Source organism: Anopheles marshallii, chromosome 2 (genome assembly GCF_943734725.1).
Source record: "Anopheles marshallii chromosome 2, idAnoMarsDA_429_01, whole genome shotgun sequence".
In the NCBI taxonomy this organism is placed as follows: Eukaryota; Metazoa; Arthropoda; class Insecta; order Diptera; family Culicidae; genus Anopheles; species Anopheles marshallii.
In genome coordinates this window covers 91,127,398-91,143,676 of record NC_071326.1, presented here as the reverse complement: position 1 = coordinate 91,143,676, position 16,279 = coordinate 91,127,398, and the positions used below count along the sequence as shown (strand labels likewise).

General features: G+C 43.3%; 8 protein-coding genes across 8 annotated transcripts; 2 read left to right on the top strand and 6 right to left on the bottom strand.

The window, feature by feature from the left end:
• Window positions 1-213: 213 nt before the first annotated feature.
• Window positions 214-527, bottom strand: LOC128708727 (DNA-directed RNA polymerases I, II, and III subunit RPABC4). The gene is made up of 3 exons (XM_053803707.1): window positions 467-527; window positions 312-404; window positions 214-236 (listed from the first exon to the last, which is right to left on the bottom strand). Exons 1-3 carry the CDS (start codon window positions 525-527, stop codon window positions 214-216), a joined length of 177 nt encoding a protein of 58 aa, XP_053659682.1.
• An 844-nt stretch (window positions 528-1,371) lies between these two features.
• On the bottom strand, window positions 1,372-3,182 carry LOC128718829 (leucine-rich repeat-containing protein 47-like). The gene is made up of 3 exons (XM_053812444.1): window positions 2,703-3,182; window positions 2,495-2,630; window positions 1,372-2,438 (listed from the first exon to the last, which is right to left on the bottom strand). The coding sequence occupies exons 1-3, from the start codon at window positions 3,180-3,182 to the stop codon at window positions 1,372-1,374; spliced, it is 1,683 nt and encodes a 560-aa protein (XP_053668419.1).
• A 614-nt stretch (window positions 3,183-3,796) lies between these two features.
• Window positions 3,797-5,763, top strand: LOC128707646 (large subunit GTPase 1 homolog). Its single transcript, XM_053802605.1, has 3 exons — window positions 3,797-3,889; window positions 3,957-5,459; window positions 5,524-5,763. The coding sequence occupies exons 1-3, from the start codon at window positions 3,797-3,799 to the stop codon at window positions 5,761-5,763; spliced, it is 1,836 nt and encodes a 611-aa protein (XP_053658580.1).
• A 508-nt stretch (window positions 5,764-6,271) lies between these two features.
• On the bottom strand, window positions 6,272-7,635 carry LOC128719755 (RNA polymerase II subunit A C-terminal domain phosphatase SSU72). Its single transcript, XM_053813386.1, has 4 exons — window positions 7,403-7,635; window positions 6,829-6,958; window positions 6,638-6,766; window positions 6,272-6,373 (listed from the first exon to the last, which is right to left on the bottom strand). The coding sequence occupies exons 1-4, from the start codon at window positions 7,633-7,635 to the stop codon at window positions 6,272-6,274; spliced, it is 594 nt and encodes a 197-aa protein (XP_053669361.1).
• A 346-nt stretch (window positions 7,636-7,981) lies between these two features.
• Window positions 7,982-9,479, bottom strand: LOC128719192 (putative odorant receptor 92a). The gene is made up of 6 exons (XM_053812815.1): window positions 9,170-9,479; window positions 8,647-9,100; window positions 8,472-8,574; window positions 8,310-8,408; window positions 8,095-8,250; window positions 7,982-8,032 (listed from the first exon to the last, which is right to left on the bottom strand). The coding sequence occupies exons 1-6, from the start codon at window positions 9,477-9,479 to the stop codon at window positions 7,982-7,984; spliced, it is 1,173 nt and encodes a 390-aa protein (XP_053668790.1).
• Window positions 9,480-9,750: 271 nt separating this feature from the next.
• Window positions 9,751-11,078, bottom strand: LOC128718828 (uncharacterized). Its single transcript, XM_053812443.1, has 3 exons — window positions 10,760-11,078; window positions 10,138-10,694; window positions 9,751-10,071 (listed from the first exon to the last, which is right to left on the bottom strand). Exons 1-3 carry the CDS (start codon window positions 11,076-11,078, stop codon window positions 9,751-9,753), a joined length of 1,197 nt encoding a protein of 398 aa, XP_053668418.1.
• A 442-nt stretch (window positions 11,079-11,520) lies between these two features.
• Window positions 11,521-13,044, bottom strand: LOC128719334 (odorant receptor 49b-like). The gene is made up of 6 exons (XM_053812959.1): window positions 12,741-13,044; window positions 12,213-12,669; window positions 12,024-12,126; window positions 11,863-11,961; window positions 11,640-11,795; window positions 11,521-11,571 (listed from the first exon to the last, which is right to left on the bottom strand). Exons 1-6 carry the CDS (start codon window positions 13,042-13,044, stop codon window positions 11,521-11,523), a joined length of 1,170 nt encoding a protein of 389 aa, XP_053668934.1.
• An 813-nt stretch (window positions 13,045-13,857) lies between these two features.
• On the top strand, window positions 13,858-15,263 carry LOC128719336 (uncharacterized). Its single transcript, XM_053812961.1, has 5 exons — window positions 13,858-14,070; window positions 14,153-14,283; window positions 14,345-14,776; window positions 14,877-15,054; window positions 15,129-15,263. The coding sequence occupies exons 1-5, from the start codon at window positions 13,858-13,860 to the stop codon at window positions 15,261-15,263; spliced, it is 1,089 nt and encodes a 362-aa protein (XP_053668936.1).
• The last annotated feature ends 1,016 nt before the right edge of the window (window positions 15,264-16,279 follow it).

Here is a 16,279-nt window from a genome sequence, read left to right as displayed (position 1 = left end):
TTGTTTGGTGTGAATGTAGTAAAAATGCGAATAATCTGTGGCGAACCCCAGTATATGAGAGAACGTGGTAAAAAAAACAAATACAACAGAGATACAAATGAATATACATCAATTCGAGTTTATTGTGTTTATAGGCATTCCCGAACTATGAATAGTATAATTGGTTATTTACGGTTATGTTGTATGATTCGCTTTTGCAATACACTCCATCCTCTATCTGGCATCGAAGACGATAACTATTTGGGAATTTAAAAAATTGGTTTGTATTTCGGTTAGTTGATATGCTCGTTCTGTTTTAAGTTTTCACTTACGTCGCTTGGTACGCTTTTTGTACATTATACGATATCCACACTCCCGGCAACGAATCGGATCCCTAGGACGCATTTCATTCTCATGGTGACATTCTAGAAGAGCATTTGCCTGTGTTAATATCCATCCGGTTTCCCGAAGGCTACGCGATACTTACCACCGCACACGTAAATCATGGCTGTTTTTAGCACCGTATCCTTCGAACTTGGTTCAGACATGATGGACGATTCGGTTTAGTTGGATATTTGCGTATTAAAACTGTTTTTAATTGGAATTGTTCCCAACTTTGCGGAGCGGCGCGTGCAGTGCCAAAACAAAGCTACAAACAAAGCCAGCTGTCATGATTGTCATTCGATACACGATGGACTTATGTCGACTATGTCGACAGTAGGACTTGATTTAAATATTTTCATCAAAAAGGGGCATTTTTGCACAGTAAAACAGTGGTCCAGGGCCGAAACTACACGTTCGGCATGGTTTTCCGCTGGGTTATTAGTGAATGGGAATGGCTATCCGAGCAATCCAAGACAAGGCGGATAAAATAGAAAGCAGTGTTCGACAAACATCCAACAGCCACAGGATCCCAGGACTTCGCCGTTACAATGATATGAGATGCCTGGATGACATGTACGACGTGTTTAGTTTCATCATAACACATTTAGGGACAAATCGAGCACAGTAAAGCGAAGGCCGTTTACGTTTCACAATAATTTCTTTGAACATCGTTTGTCCCTTGAAGCTTGTCTCATGCTCAACAAATTAGCTATTCCCGTGCAAAATTGCTCATCACTTTCTAATAGCCAATAGATATGATATTTCGTTCATATTATAATAGTTTTATTTTACATCTATCTTATCGCAGAATTCATTATATTGTGTTATATTTGTTCTTCAAAAATAATTCAATAATCTTCCAAAAAGTAAAGGAACTTCCTTCGTGTTTTTGTATAAACCCATGAAATACGTTCGCGAGCTATCATAGCTCCAACTATAATAACTTCACATTGCACGTGGGATGATCTTCACGTTAAATGGATAAATATTCGTTAAATATTTTAATCCTTAGGCCATTTCTACGGATATTCGCGCCATTTCATTCCCACTCAGATCTCCCTTACCAGGGAAAACCGAATGAAGCTTACCGTCGCTATCGTACAGTTGGACCTGTTCCACTGTTAATGTGACAGAGCGATTGTAACGAACTTTGGCGGCTTCCGTTTCTTTGGAGACTTTTGATTTTTTCTTCTTTTCCATCTGGTTGGACGCTTTACCCGGGGTCGAAGAGGTTGCACTTGCACCACCAACTACTTCCACGTCCATCAGTAACATACCCTCCAGCAGTGCGTTCATGACTCGAACGCAGTGACCATGTCCAACGCTACTCGTCACTTCCAGCAACACGTCCGTGGAGGTGGGAGAGATTTTTGTCTCATCACAGTTCGTGAGCGGGGGCAAACTAATCACTTTTTCCTCATCGCTCAGAAATGCAAACAATTCCTTTGCCGTCAGCAGTGTTATGTACTTGTGCACTCCCGAGTAGGAGCTCCGCTTCTTTTCCTTCCGCAGCTGATCTGCCTGATGGCACAGATCAGCGTAGTACTTTTCTGCTGTCACTTTACCCTGTGCTGCACTGCCCAGTGCCGTGATTTCAATCTCGCCCGGCGGTGCCGCATGGTATCGTATGGAGCCCTTCACTTTGGCCAGATCGTGCGTTGCAATCGTTGCCACCTCCCGTCGGCCACATTCGTTGTCGTGCAGCGCGTTTTGGAGTTGCAGAAACTTTCTCATATTTGTCACCGGGAAATTCCGGACGATGCAAAGCACAATGTAGGGACGGTTAGCACGGGCTTCTGGTGTGAACGTCAATTTCGGAGTATTTTCTGTTGCTTTGCGAACAACTATCTTCAGCTGGCTCTCATCTTCCTGGACGGATTGTGACTCCTGTGACCCATTCGAGTGATTTTCCGCTGTCGGCGGGTCTTCAGCGCAGGAAGCATCCTCCTTTGCAGATGCTTTCGAAGGATCGTAGCCGTTTTTGACGACATAATCGAGTACCTGTTTGGTGCGACACTGATCTACCAGCTTCAACAGGCGTTTATCCTTCAGCGGATTACCTTTAAGGTTTATTTCTACGGAAAAAAATAGTCATTTTTTAAACTTTAACAAGCGTAATTCGTTATCTTACCCTTCAGCTTTGCACATTTGGTTATATATTTTGGGACTTGTTCTATTTTATTTTCTGCCACGTTCAACACACGCAGAATATACTGTTGTGTGAGTTCTTCTGGTAGCACCACAATACAATTTTTCTCTAAATTCACCTATGAATGACGGGAAATAGACGTGATATTACAACAATAAACAGAAAAGGACTAAAGAAAGCAATTCCTTACCTCCGTCAGATGGTGTGCCTGGCCGATATGGAACTGTGGAACCACAGCCAACTCATTGCCAGACAGATTGCATACACTGAGCTTTTCCAACGCAGTGAGATCAACGGTTTTCAGCCGGTTGAACGACAAATTCAGCGTTGTCAGGAAGCGAAGCTTTGCAAACTCGATCGGCAATTCCGTCAACCTGTTGCCAGACAGATCCAACACCTTCAGCTCGCCCAGCAGTCCGATCGTTGCCGGAACTTGTGTAATTCTGTTTCGATACAGTAACAACGACTGTAGATGATGCAGTTTGTCGATGCGTTGTGAAATCTTCTCCAATGCAGTGTCACTCACTTCCAACAGATTCAAGACGGACAGCTGGTAGATAGCGTCATCCAGATTACCGTCGTTTTTCGCAATCCTCTCGGATACCTGGGCACCGGTTAGCTTCAGCTCGCGACGATTTTCGCTTTTCGCTGCATCCACCTCGGGCCACATGTTGCAGGGTTTCGTCGTGCACAGTTTTGTAACCGTTTTCGAACCCCTCCGTTCCGTTCCGGGTCACTTTTAGCAATATGCGATGCAGGAAAAAACGTGAATGAATTTGATGTGGTATTTGCGCCTGGCAGCAGTTCTAAAATGACAGCGGTGATTGAGAAGTGGTGCCAACCGCGTCTGGATTATCAAAATTCTTAATTATTCAGCAAAAGCTCTAGCAAAGGGTAAAATTTAACAACCAAAATACCTTTGCTTGGTTCATAAAAACTATGCATTGCATAAAAACCATGCAGAACCGCATTGCAGATGTGTATTTTCTACTAGAATCTTACTCAATTGCAACGCCAATGTTTTATTTATTTGAAGTCACATACAATCATGTCGTTTGGCATCACTGTTCCTACTGTCAAGCATTTGTTTTCTTTTCAGCCCATGTGCTGAGCATTTCCAAACATCGCTCTCGTCACGATTCAGTGGAAAGTGAAAAAAGTGTTAACTTCATACAAAATCTGTCCCTCTTTCTGTAAGAAACCGCCAGGAAACCTTCAGTGAAACGTGCATGACGTTGTTTCTGCAAAGATCGGTGTGATATTGAATAGCACGTGGCACAAATCATGGGAAAAAAGAAGGCAAATCAACTTGGGCGATCACTGATCAAAGATCGATTTGGTCATGGGAATCGCAAGACAGTGGCTGACGGTAGCATGGTAAACTGTTGTGTTACCGGTTCCATTCGTCCTCGCTTTTAACATCCTGCTTCATCTTCAATTCCAGCTTCACACAACCGAAGTACAGGATGGATACGACTGGGGTCGTTTGAATTTGCAATCCGTCACGGAAGAGTCTTCGTTCCAAGAGTTTCTCCGGACAGCCGAACTTGCCGGTACCGAATTTCAGGCCGAAAAGCTTAATATAACGTATGTCAATCCAAAGTCCAAGGTGGGCCTACTGACCACGAATGAACGAGTGGAAATAATCAAAAAGCAGGTCGACATGAAGGATTTGCTCAAAATTCCACGTCGTCCAAAGTGGACCAAGGAAACGACTGCGGAAGAATTACTACTTGCGGAAAATGCATCCTTTCTCGAGTGGCGCCGTGGTTTGGTAGCACTGCAGGAGCAGGACAATATGTTGATGACACCGTACGAGAAAAATCTCGACTTCTGGCGGCAATTGTGGCGTGTGGTGGAACGTAGTGATATCGTGGTGCAGATCGTTGATGCGCGAAATCCACTACTATTTCGCACGGAAGATCTTGAGAAATACGTGCAGGAGGTGGACCCAAACAAGATGAACATGATATTGATCAACAAGTCGGACTTTTTGACGGCAGAACAACGGGTGCAATGGGCCAAGTATTTCGACGGCCAGGATATTCGTGTCGCGTTCTATTCGGCCGTACTAGCTGCGGAGGAAGCTAAAAGAGAGCAAGACGATACTGCCTCCCCGAGTGATGAATTAGAAGACGAAGAAGAACGGGAGGTTAAAGAGCGATTGGGTAATTTAAAGATGTCCGTGGACAAAGCGGAAAAAACGCTGGAAACAATCGAAGAACGAATTGAAGATTTGACACGCGAGGAAACCTCGGCCGGGAGCATAAAAAATAGTTCCAAGCTACTCACAAATGCAGAGCTAATTTCACTCTTCAAAAGTCTCCACCGTGCGGAACGTGTCACGAAGGGTATCGTGACGGTGGGACTGGTCGGTTACCCGAACGTAGGCAAAAGCAGTACTATTAATGCCGTGTTCCTGGAGAAAAAGGTATCCGTTTCGGCAACACCCGGCAAAACGAAACATTTCCAAACACTGTACGTCGACTGCGAGCTTATGTTTTGCGATTGTCCCGGGTTGGTAATGCCAAGTTTCTGTATCACGAAAGCGGACATGATACTGAACGGTATCTTACCGATCGATCAAATGCGCGATCACGTACCACCTGTGAATTTGTTGTGCACGCTCATTCCACGCCACATACTCGAGGATACGTACGGCATTATGATTTCGAAACCACTCGAAGGAGAGGATCCCAACCGGGCGCCGTATTCCGAGGAACTACTCTTAGCTTTCGCTTATAATCGAGGTTTTATGACGGCCAACGGGCAGCCGGATCAATCGCGCGGTTCACGCTACGTGCTGAAGGATTACGTCAATGGGAAACTGCTGTATTGCTACGCTCCGCCCGGCATTGGCCAGCAGGAGTTCCACTGTTTTCCCGCCCGAAAGAAGGAAGAGGTTGACATTAAATTGCTTCCACCCAGGCAGCAGCGTGCAATGAAGGTGTGTTAGGTATCTTGATCGTAGCAAAACAATCCAGCTGAATAACGGTTTGATTTTCTTTTAGATGAATTTGAAAAAGTCCAGCACAGACGTTGATGAACAGTTCTTCAAAGAGCGGGCGTCACATGGTCTAATCAAAGGGCGTAGCGATTTTCCAAACGTGCGGCCCATCGGTCCACAGGGTTCGGCCGAAACGCTCACATCCACTGACGGTGTTATCGTAGCCGGGAAACCGTGGAAGCACCAGAAGCGTGAGAAGCGCGAAAAGCTCCGACGCAAATACGCGCATTTAGATCAACATTAGGGGTTCCTGAGGGATAAAAATAAATTGTTCGTTTTACTACAGATTCGTCGAATGTGTATGTGCATTGAAATAAAATCATAATCACGCGATACCCTGATACACTGTTGTTTGTGTGCATGATTAAGCTAACAATTTCAGATTCCTCTAACAGAATAGAATCCGTTAAGAAAGATTGTAAAAATGTGGTTTGATTAAGCTCACATTTTAAGATAGTTTTTTTCCCATTACATCACGAGCATTATTGCCATTCTAATGTAAACTAATACACAAAACACAAGAAGTTATGATAAAACGGCTGTTTTTTGCCCAAAGTTAACTAAAAAGGTATTGATTATTCATCAACACAAAATCAGCATTTGCTTAAACGCATGGATCTGTGGACCAAAGCATAATCCTTGACGAAAAGATGTTTAGCGTTACAAAAATGTGAAAACAGTGGATTGAATTGGGAGGTCAGCTGCGAGTAATCATGCCACAAAAATGTGTTATTTTTAAATATCGTTGCTTTTCAGTAAAACTGAACGCAGTGCAGTACACTTCGCTGACATTTGTTCTCGAAATCATGCAACAGCTCGTCGATATCGTTGTCCAAGTCTTCGCTTTGAGCCATCTGAAATAATAGTAAAACATAGAAATGCGATAACAATTAATATCGGTCCATGAAAATCCAACAAACAATACATCACATGCATGTAAATCCATGTTATTGTATATGTAAGTAGTACAACCAGTTCAATCAATAGATAACAGTGATGATGCTTCGATCGTAATGTTCGTAAAGTGTGCTTTATTTTTGGACGCTCTTACATAAAATAGAATTTAATCATTTAACTGCATAACCTACGAAATAGTTTCTGCGTTTGCTTCTACTTACCATCGTTATAAGATCACATATGAGAAAAGCACCAACCGTCGCTTCCTCATGGTTGTCCTGGATATCGATGTTAATCACATGCACTGGAAGATTGTAGCTGGGCGTTTTTGATTCCATATATTCTATCACCTGCAAAATAGATCAATACATAAACTAGGTGTCGTTTTTTGTAAGCAAATAAACGAGTGTACCTGATCGTAAACCCGTTCTTCGCACGTTACTAGCACGTCAAATCTTTCCGTACATAGCTGAAACTTTTCTGGGCACGATTTTATTCGTCTGTTGCGATCCAGCATGTGCAGGAGACCGTTCTGTGTGTAGCTGCGGTGGTTAAGATTAGTAGCAGTTAAGGAAAAAGTTCGGGTCGCAATTGCATTCCCAGGGCATTTAACAATGAAGATACGATGTGTGCCTGTAGCAAAACAGGGCTATTGAATTGATGTTATGTATTCCGTTCTAAGGTTGTTAAGTATAAGCTGGTTGAGAGTCTCTTCCACCTCTTTCGTTCTGGAGGCAAATTTGTAACCAGCGTAATGATTAACTCAGGGATGGGTGGAAAATCATAACCAAGACATGCTGGTTTTGGTCGGTATCAGTGACTCCAGCCAAAAAACAACTTTACATAAATATAGGGCTACAAATGCAAAGAATACAGCAGAGTTTAGAATAATAAAGCAAAAGCATGTTTGGGATTCCGTAGCGATGATTCAGTAAAACATTTGTGCTCTTTCGATTCGATTCGCTTTGATGAAATTAAAAGGATACTATTGCTTATCTTTCGTGGCCAAGTCATTATAGATGTCGTCGTACGTGGTGCCGAATTCGTAAACATTCGGACGATCTGCTGCCGTGCCGGGAAGTTTCACCTTATCGCCCGTACCGAACGATCGTACCTTAAACCGCTTTTTCGCCAAAAACCCGTGTGCTTCCATCGATCGGTTCATGTTGGACGAACAGATTACGGCTATCGAGAGCGGGCTAACGTACGGTTGGCTCATGATGCTCTGCTGTTTTCGCTGGTAGTTTGTTTGTTTACTGTACTGCAACCCTTAAGTAAGATCGATTGCTAGCCACGATTGGTATCGTTCCGGTGGCTTTATGTCTATCCTACAATGAAACGAATACTATCGATATGTTATTGAGTGCGTTTATTGTATTTACTTGATTTTACCAACAGAAATATGTGCTCAAGTACTGTGTTTTGCAGTGTTTTCGCAGCCTATCCGGTATGGTAATAAATGCAACAATAATACAAACTGACAGCCACTGTCAAATGTTCGCCGTCAAACGAAACCAAAAGGCCTTTTGTAAAGGCAGTTCATCGACTTGGTGAAAAAGTTCTTCCTAAAACTGTTCCTTCAACACTACGTAGAATGAGTAGGACATCTTCAGCATCTAGTGCCGAGAAATAAGGTATGTGATTATTGCAATCTACAATATTCCCGCGTACACCATACTTTGCCGAACTGAGCTACGTTGACGAAACGGAACTTTCCGGCCGTAACCCCGACCGGTTTTTGGGATCGTTGTAAAAACAACCGAAGCTTCCGGCGCATCGAAACGGAAAACTTGTACCATTCGCTATCGTAGATGGCAAGTGCTACACCATAGCTCTAGAAACACAATTGGATTAATATTCTTCATACCCTGGTTAGTTCACAATAGTTAGCACCTCCGTAGTTAGATTAGTTCCGAAGTAACAATAGCCGTAAGTTTCCACCGTCACCAAAATGATTTGAACACACACGTTTGCCACCGTCGAGCTAAATCCCTGTCCGTAATGAAAAGAATTCATGAATTACTTTCGCAACGATAGCACATATCGTAGCATTACCGTCACGGCGATATAAAGGATGAGACTGCACCAAATAATGGTACACTGGATGAATTGTATGAAAAACACCCAGCGGAATGTAGTTTCTAGCAAAAAGACACAACTGCCATAATGTGGCATGGAAGCTATAAGAAAATAAGCACTATAGCAGAATGATTGATTGCACCGTTCTTACTTGAGCGCTCGCTGATGCATCGAAATAATCTCGTTAAGCTCTTTCTCCACATGTTCGTGGTTCGATCCAGCGAGACACTTGATCCGCAGGGCTACTAACTTTAACATGGCCGAGCAGTACTTCACATTGCTAAAAATGGTTAAGAGCTTAGTGCCGCCGGTAAACCCGAGCGTATAGATCGTTGGCCACATGATGGCGGCGTAGAACGTATAGTGGACAACCGAGGTTCGGATATGTAGAAAGTAAAGTTCTTCCTCAAGATGAAGTACGTGTTCAACCGGCTCCGAACGGTTTGTAGCGGCAGAGTAGGCAGAATAGGTCGTCCAAACGGGCATGAACCAGAAGAAGGTTGCCATCGAAAAGTGGCAGCAGCAGTAAATTTTGGAGGAACGATCGACTCGCCTATTTACGGCGATCAAGTAATGTCCCAACTCGGTTGGTAAATCCTGTAGGACTGTAAGTTGGCAAGAAAAAGAAATACGTTTCGAAAGAGGTATACTGTTCTGCTTTCTATACCACGAACACTCACCAACCCTTGCCAGATCCTGTAGCTGATGAACCAGCTTCTCATAGTTGTCTCGCTGGAAGGAAAACATAAGCATGCCGAAAAATGCATTCGATTCGAACATCAACTCGGCCGTGCCGCGAACCGCAATTTCCAGATCTGGATAGCCAAACAGAACCTTCGGCAGGACCACCATGACGATGAAATAGGAAAAAATCAAATAGAATCTATACCGCTGGGAACGATCACCCCACAGTCCTGCTATGGTTTGAAGACGAAGCAGAAATGGCATTACGGCCTTTTCATCCTTCAATTTCGGTAGCACCATCGTCTATAACTTCACGCTCCAGGAAAAACAATGAGTGTACCATCCTCGAGAATGTGGCGTTTTATTCACGCTGCTGATAATTAGTGCTGAACGATATGCCTCCTTTTTCTGTGCTTATTGATTCTTGGTGCAATCAATCCGTGCAAGATAGCTATCTGTAAACAATTATCGCAAAAAACGTCCGGTTGAAATGATGGGGCTAAGAAATAGGGCACCTTTTTCCTGCTGCGTACTTGATACGCTAATTAGAACCGCTACAACAAACTCAAATTCAATTGGTATCCATTTTGATCTTATCTTTCAGAACTACGTACGCAGAATAGGAAAGGTTCACTATTCTGCTAAACTCCTCTAGATTTACGCGAAAAAACTTTCCCACTGTAATGTGTGCCGGTTTTTGAGCTTGCCTCAGGATGGTTAGTACATTGCGCTGAACTTTTAGCGAATAATTGTACCATCGTTTGGTGTACACGGCACGTTCTAAACGCTCTTGTTGCGTCGCAAGCCGCGTTCCTAACAAGCAGTATATGAATGTCTCCACTGTTGCTAAGCAAAACATCACAATCACTGTAACGGATTTAAGCGAGATTCCCTGGAAAGGAACAACGAAAACTACATTGTGACATAAAGACGTGGCGACATGGCGATTGAACCTTACCGTGTTCGTGAGATACACGAGTGAAATACTCCAGTTTAAGCCGCAGACCAGCCACTGCATCAAGAGCATCGATCGCAATGTCCTATTCAGCAGGTGTATGCATTTCAGTAGTCTAGCATGCATTAGCACCACGTTGAACAGTGCTTTCGAAGTCCTGTCGTAAGGTGTAATATCCGGCATCTTTTCCACTGCTTTTACAGTTAGCCTTGTGAACATAGTGCAGTACGCAATGCTACAGGAAATGCTCATTACCTTGATGTTGCACATTATACTACACATGCACACTACCGGAAGCATGATCAACACGAAGATCACATAATCTTTCAAGATGGTACGATTCTCAAGCCAGTAGAACTTTACTTCCAAGTGCTGCACCAGTCGCAGTGGTTCAGTAGAGTTGATCGGTCTAAAGTAGAACCAATAGATGGACGTTATCGGTGCAGCCCAGTAGGACAAAGCTATAACAGCCATGCATGTCGTTTGTATCTTGGCAAATATATCCGCTCGTTGATTAAACCGGGCCAGCGCATGTTTTAAATTGTACGATAGTGAACATGCTGTAAGGAACACGTAATGAATAGTACAAAAAAAATCACACAAGCTTAGCACACAAAAATCTCACTTAACTGCGCAAGGATCTTCAATTCCTGGACGAACCCACGGAAGGTTGAAACATTAGCGGCAAAAAATAAACTGCCCACAAAAATGTTACAATTGAACAGAAACTCTACACTGGCTCGTACAAACTGATGTACATCCGGGTTCCCACCAATCAGCTGTGGTATGACGGTGAAGAATACATAAAAAAGAATAATACTACCAAATCGAATTCTTGCCCAAATGTTCCTTGTTCCATCCAGACCGACGATATGCAGTAAATAAAGCACGAAAGACAAGATCGTTTCCGGGGATGAGTATTTTTGGAACATTTCGAATTGCATTCTTGTATACCGGAGAGTTGAAACTACACAAAGGGAGGATGTTGTTCAATGGAGAACATCCTTGTCGATTTAAAAAAAAATGACAAACATTCTACATAACTGATGAATGGTTAAACAAAGGTAGTATTCCTCATGTCAATTCAGTTTTTTTCTAATAATCTGCTGCTAAAACTAAAACAGGTTGTGCTCAATCATATCATGATTATCGATATAACAATGATAGACAGTAGACAAGTTTCCCTTTTTACTCGTGCATAGCTTTAATAGATCGATTTTTGCTCCGTTGAATAGTGTATGCTGCATCAATATGCGCCTTCTGTGCAGTGCCGCAGACATGCACATGACATGTTTGCGTAAGTAATTGCAATTAAATTGTACATAGTGAAAGTTATGATGTGCCCCGAGCCAATCAATAATCTAATGATTGCTTACTTTTGCTTGTTTAAAATTGATCTTTCAGTACGATATAAAAGGAATAGGACGTTTTTGCCATCTGAAAACAAAGGGAATCATTACTGCAAGAACATATGAGGCTCATCGCCATGCGAACTTATTACCCACATTCCCAAACTGTTCAATGTCGACAAAACAAAACTTTCCAGCAGATATGCCAACCGGCTTTTGGGCACGCTGTAACACCATGCGCAACTTGCGTTGGATTGAAACCGATCTTTCGTACCAGTAGCAATCGTACACTGCACGTGCGACGCTCAAGCTCTGAAGGAGAAACAGAAAATTATTCAATACGATGGTAGAAACTGGTCCACAATTGTTGTTGGCCTACCTCCGAGGTTAGATCGCTTCCAAAGTAACAGAATCCGAATGTTTCCACCGTTAGTAAAATAAAGAGCACTCCTACATTGGCCGCTTTAGTACTGAGTCCCTTAGAAACAAAAAAAATCTATTCAAGAACATGAAGATCGCACACTTCTTCGAAGCACTTACCGTTACGGCAACGTACAGAACCAAACTGCACCAGATCATAACGCACTGTACAAACTGACCCAAAAACACCCATCGGAATATGATTTCCAGCAGTTCTACACACCTGGCAGGATGTAAATAAATTAGTGAGCATACTTGCCGAAATCCTACATACCCATCACACGGTAGCAGTTCTTCTGCCATCCATACTTTAAAGCCTTCTGATGCATCGCTATGATCTCGATCAGTTCCTTCTCAGCCTGTACCTCGTCCAACCGGTCCATAAGTTGAATTCTCATCGCTACCAGTCTCAGCATGGCCGAACAATATTTGACATTGCTGAAGATTGTCAGAAGTTTCAATCCACCGAAATATGCTAGCATGAAGATCGTGGGCAGCATAATTGCCGTGAAAATGGAATAATCCACCAGTGATACGCGGGTATGGAACCAGTACAGCTCTTCCTCCAGATGCAGCACATGCTCTACTGGGATGGAAGTATTAGGACGACTCAGATAGGCTAAATATGTGCTTGACGAAGGAGCAACCCAGTAGAAGATGGCCAAACACAGATGACTGCAGCAGTAGATCTTTGAGAACTTGTCAATGCGTTGATTGATGTGCACAAGATAGTTGGCCAATTCCGAAGGGAGTTCCTTGCGGAATACTACGGGAAGAAGGGGAAGAAATATTATTCTTGAGACCGTAACGCACCGTAGGGGAAATCAGACCACCCGCCTATCTTTGCAATGTCCATATAACGATACACCAGATCGTCGTAGTTGTCTAGTTTCAGCGAAAACAGCAGCATGCCGAAAAGTACATTCCATTCGAAAATCAGCTCAGCCGTCCCACGTACAGTTGTCTCCAGATCCGGATAACCAAACGCCAGCTTTGGTATTACGACAAGTAGGCAGAAGCTTAAAAATGCTAGCCGAAATTTGTACCGGAAACGTCGTTCGCCCCACAGCCCAACGAAGCGCTGCAGCCGCAAAAGAAGTGGCATTACGGCGAAAGGATCACTCAGCTTCGGTAAAGCCATCTTGTGTTTCCTTGGCAAGTTACAGTGAACGATTAAACCCTCCGAAACTCACTTCATGGCGCAAAAAAATTAAATAAGAGACATGTTTGCTAAAGCTCATTTGTTTGCCCTAGGCAAACAACCTAAAGTATGGGTTGAACATAATTTTGCACGCAAAAACAAACAGCAGAAGCGTGGTCATTACGAAGATAAATTGACCCACAGTAGGGTCCAATTTGCAATGCTCATATGTCGGTACTTTCTTGTCGAGTCGTTCGCTCAGGATTCCAAAGAAGCGCATTCCGTAGTAATACACTAATAGCGAATGTATGAAATACGTAGATACGCCGTTCGTCTTTGTATACAACCACTAAATCTTCAGGGAATTAAATTTATTTATTTTTATAGTAATGATCAAAATTCTAGAGATTATTTCTGAAACGCCCTGTGCGCCCACAGCTGATCCATCTACGTAATCAGACACAAGCTTGTCTAATGGTTCTTCATGTCAAATCAAATACCACCCCGCCGGAGCAGCAAAAGCCGGAGATAGAAAAAAGCATAACAACACTTTTATCATTAAAACATCTTATCGTGTGGCTGCTGAAATGTTTAAAATAAATCAGATGTGATGCAGAATTAGCTACCGTCCATCGCTTTTGGCGCAATTACGAGTGAAAAGCGTACACCCGTAAGCTTATCAGTGCAATGTGAATCTTTACGAATGGTTTGCTTCGTTCGACCGTCACCCACCATGCCATGATCAGCTCACCGGAAGAATTGCTGCTTCAGTAATCTGTCGCTCTTCGGCGGAGTCGTTCCGTGGACGCTCAAATGTTGTTCCCATTGTCGTCCCGCACGCTATTGAACCGTTGGATTAATCATTTTGACGTTCTTGAAATATCTGCAAAAACCAGGCAACACCGGCTAATCGGCAGAAGAGGTCAATTGTCCGTTCTAGTGCAATTTACCGCTCCTTACAGTGGGCTGAGAGAACGACTAAAGAAAACTATTAGCTCGGATATTAGAGGATACAGATATAAACAGGTAAGTACAATTGTACTTATGGTCAGTGCTCCTTTAACAGGATATGAAATATTGAATTGTATGCCCGATTGTTATTTCGCAGTATTCTCAAATGTTGCCATCCCATCCAACCATGGCATCGCGTGGTCCAATAGAACCAGCATGTTTTACGAAAAACATGACTTTTTTTACCAACCAGAAGCAAACCTACGAAAAAGATAATCAATCTTTACGGTAAATTTAAATTATTTTGCTATTTATGCACATTTGCCCAAACGTGTTGCTCTTTCCGCAGGTTAACGGTGGCGCTTGACAAGCCGTTGGTTTTCATCTTTGCCTGGTTACAAGCATCGGAAAAACATCTGGCAAAGTACGCCGAATTTTACCTGGAGCAAGGCTTCGATGTGCTATGCGTCCATATAACACCATGGCAATTGGTGTGGCCAGTTTACGGTTCGCAGAAAGTTGCAGCGGATATCGTGAAGTTTCTCTCCAACAACGACTTTCCCGAGGGCATTGTGATACACGGGTTTTCCGTCGGAGGCTACCTTTGGGGTGAGTGTTTGGTGAAGCTACATGCTAACCCGACCGGCAGACGTGTGCTGGAGAAAATCCGTGGTCAGGTGTGGGATAGTTTGGCGGATATAACGGAAATCCCGGTTGGTGTACCGCACGCAGTTTTGCCCCACAATCCAACGCTCCAGGGCGTCCTACGTAATTACATGAAGTAAGTAATGCGGGCTTATCGTGTTCGCATTGTGCTTATCGACGCTGTGCGACGGTATTGCCCTTTGAACTCATCTGTTCATGCTCGACTCTTTTGCCAGCTACCACATGAAGCTGTTCCACGAGGAAGCTACACAGTACTACGTTAAATGTACACATCTCTTCCATCACGAACCGGCCCTGTGTCCGGCATTGCTGCTCGTTTCGAAAACCGATCCAGTCGGTACGGAAAAGGCAAACAATCGGCTACGTGATATTTGGGAGTCGGTCGGTGTGAAGGTATTGCCAAATTCGATTCAAACGTTTCAAACCAATCCAATAACGCACGCCGTGCTTATCTTCCTTTCGCCTAGACGTCGTTGAAGTGCTGGGATAAGTCGCCCCATGTTGGACACTTCCACAAGCATCGAGACGAGTACATTGAGTTGCTGCTCGCACACCTTCGTGCCCTCGATTTACCGATGTACAATCGAAAAGCTAAGCTCTAATGACCCGGCGACAGGCTGTTTGCATCATTTCGCGAATGATGGCAAGAAGTTTCAGTCCTTCGTACGAAAAAGAAACTTCACTTCGCTCGATCTGGATCGGTTTGATTAAAAGCGCGATAACGTGATAAGCGGTCTATCGGGGATAAGACAATGTTGCTCCAGTGACTATTCCTGAAACAACATCATACAAGTTTAGCCTTTATACAGCTAACAGCTGACCGCTGGTCTGATAAAACCACAAACAAGAATTAGAGAATCACACGGGTGTTCGATATCAAGCAGCTGGGTGGATCATCTCCAACACCACCCCAACCGAAGCAGAGTATGTATTCCGATAAAAATGAATAAATACCTCACAAATATAGCGAGAGCACATGCATTTTTCCAACATGCTCAGCTGGCCTTGTGAATCACGTTGAAGTGGGATTAAATTGGAGGCAGAAATGCAAGCGAGGGTTTGCAAACCAGCGTAGATATGACAATGATTTAATAATGTTTGGTTGATCACCGCTGTTTGCTACGGAGTGGGAACCACAATCGGAAGGTGAGCATCTTCAATCGCTGACAATATCAATCGTATATCGGACTGTGGACTTTGGAATTGCTAATGTTGCTAATCCAAATATAGCACCCAACACTCATGAGGAGTTGCCGACGTGACGATTCGCGCTTGCATTTCGTATACCTTTGGCTGCATGCCAAACCGGATGGATGGCAATATTTATTATTTTGTATGCAATAAACAGGATTCCCAGACTTTGCGGTGAAAATATGTCTTTATCATCAAGTTTTTCAGTTTAAAATTTCAATTTAAACGTGCACGATACGTGGAGGATAATTCGAAAATTGGGAATTCTTAACCATAAACCAAACCAACGTTGTTCACAACATATAGAACTGTGTTAACCGCGCTTGAGCTTCTACTATTGAACAGTGTGCGTTCGCTGGCAACAATCAAATTTTAAAAATATCAATGTAACGTAGGCAATCCTAGTTAATTATAATTTTACTACATC